Raw genomic sequence first — 1034 nt, forward strand, 5'->3', positions numbered from 1 at the left:
CAATAAGACCATTAGCTTTGTCATAGCTGTTTCCTGATCAGTCGTAATACAAACTAATTTATACAAAGGTAAATTTGATTTATTGACAAAATTAATAAAAGCTTGATAAATATCCACATCTCGTGTCATACTTTTCATAGGGATTATAGTTAATAATTCTTTTTTTGAATTAAAATTTGAAAAAACTAGTCGTATAAATATACATAGTTGAGCGGTATCTGTTATGTCTGTTGATTCATCGAATTGAAGTGAAAAATAAACACATTCTTTGATGTCTTGTTTTAATATTTCAACTAAATTTTGTCCTATAGATTCTACTCTTCTAGTCACAGTTTTACGAGATAACTATAAATCGTTTATAGCTGATAAAATTTCTGATTTATTTTTAAAGTTTTCAAATAAAGCATCTGCGCCTTCTAAAAAGCTTGTTTTACTATTTCACCGGTTTGAAATGATTTTTTATTCTTAGCTAAAACATGACTAATTTGAAATGAAGCAATTGTTGCTGCTTTGGATTTTAAAACTGGTTTAGTAAAAATCAATTGTTGTTTATCAATTTCAAGTTTTAATTTTTCTAATTGCTTTTTACGTACTTCAGTTTTAGGAGGGAAATCTATATCAAATTTTGAATTCGTAGTTCTAAAATGTCTTCCTAGATTACCTTTTTTTGTTGTGGATATTGTTATTTGACATATCAAACATATGCACTTGTCTTTCAACATTGTAAAAAAAAAATCCATTTCCCATTCTTGTTGAAAATGATAAGTTTTTTGTTTTTTATATGCACTCATAGTTATAAATTTTAAACACAACAGACACCAACAGAACACAGAACAAAAGAACACAGTGAAATGAACATTCGTGACCGATAAACATTTGGCACATGAAACCAGATTACAATTAAACAGATAAAACTTATCGACAATTCGATAACAATTCGTGCGCGTGTCCCTACAAATAAATTCTAACATGATCGACTTTGAAATTGTCATCGATCGACCGTTTGGCCGCCCCTGAGTTATACCGTCTGTGCG

General features: G+C 29.2%; 1 protein-coding gene across 1 annotated transcript in view; it reads right to left on the minus strand.

Moving 5' to 3' along the window:
* LOC103310143 (general transcription factor II-I repeat domain-containing protein 2-like) overlaps positions 1-722 on the minus strand; it is a 3420-nt gene extending 2698 nt beyond the window's left edge. The window contains exons 1-2 of the mRNA XM_008187427.1: positions 435-722; positions 204-345 (exon numbers count right to left, since the gene is read on the minus strand). Coding sequence (XP_008185649.1) covers positions 204-345; positions 435-722 — 430 coding nt within the window. The remainder of the gene's footprint in view (positions 1-203; positions 346-434) is intronic.
* Between the last annotated feature and the right edge of the window lie 312 nt (positions 723-1034).

This window comes from Acyrthosiphon pisum, chromosome A2 (assembly GCF_005508785.2).
Source record: "Acyrthosiphon pisum isolate AL4f chromosome A2, pea_aphid_22Mar2018_4r6ur, whole genome shotgun sequence".
Classification (NCBI taxonomy): domain Eukaryota; kingdom Metazoa; phylum Arthropoda; class Insecta; order Hemiptera; family Aphididae; genus Acyrthosiphon; species Acyrthosiphon pisum.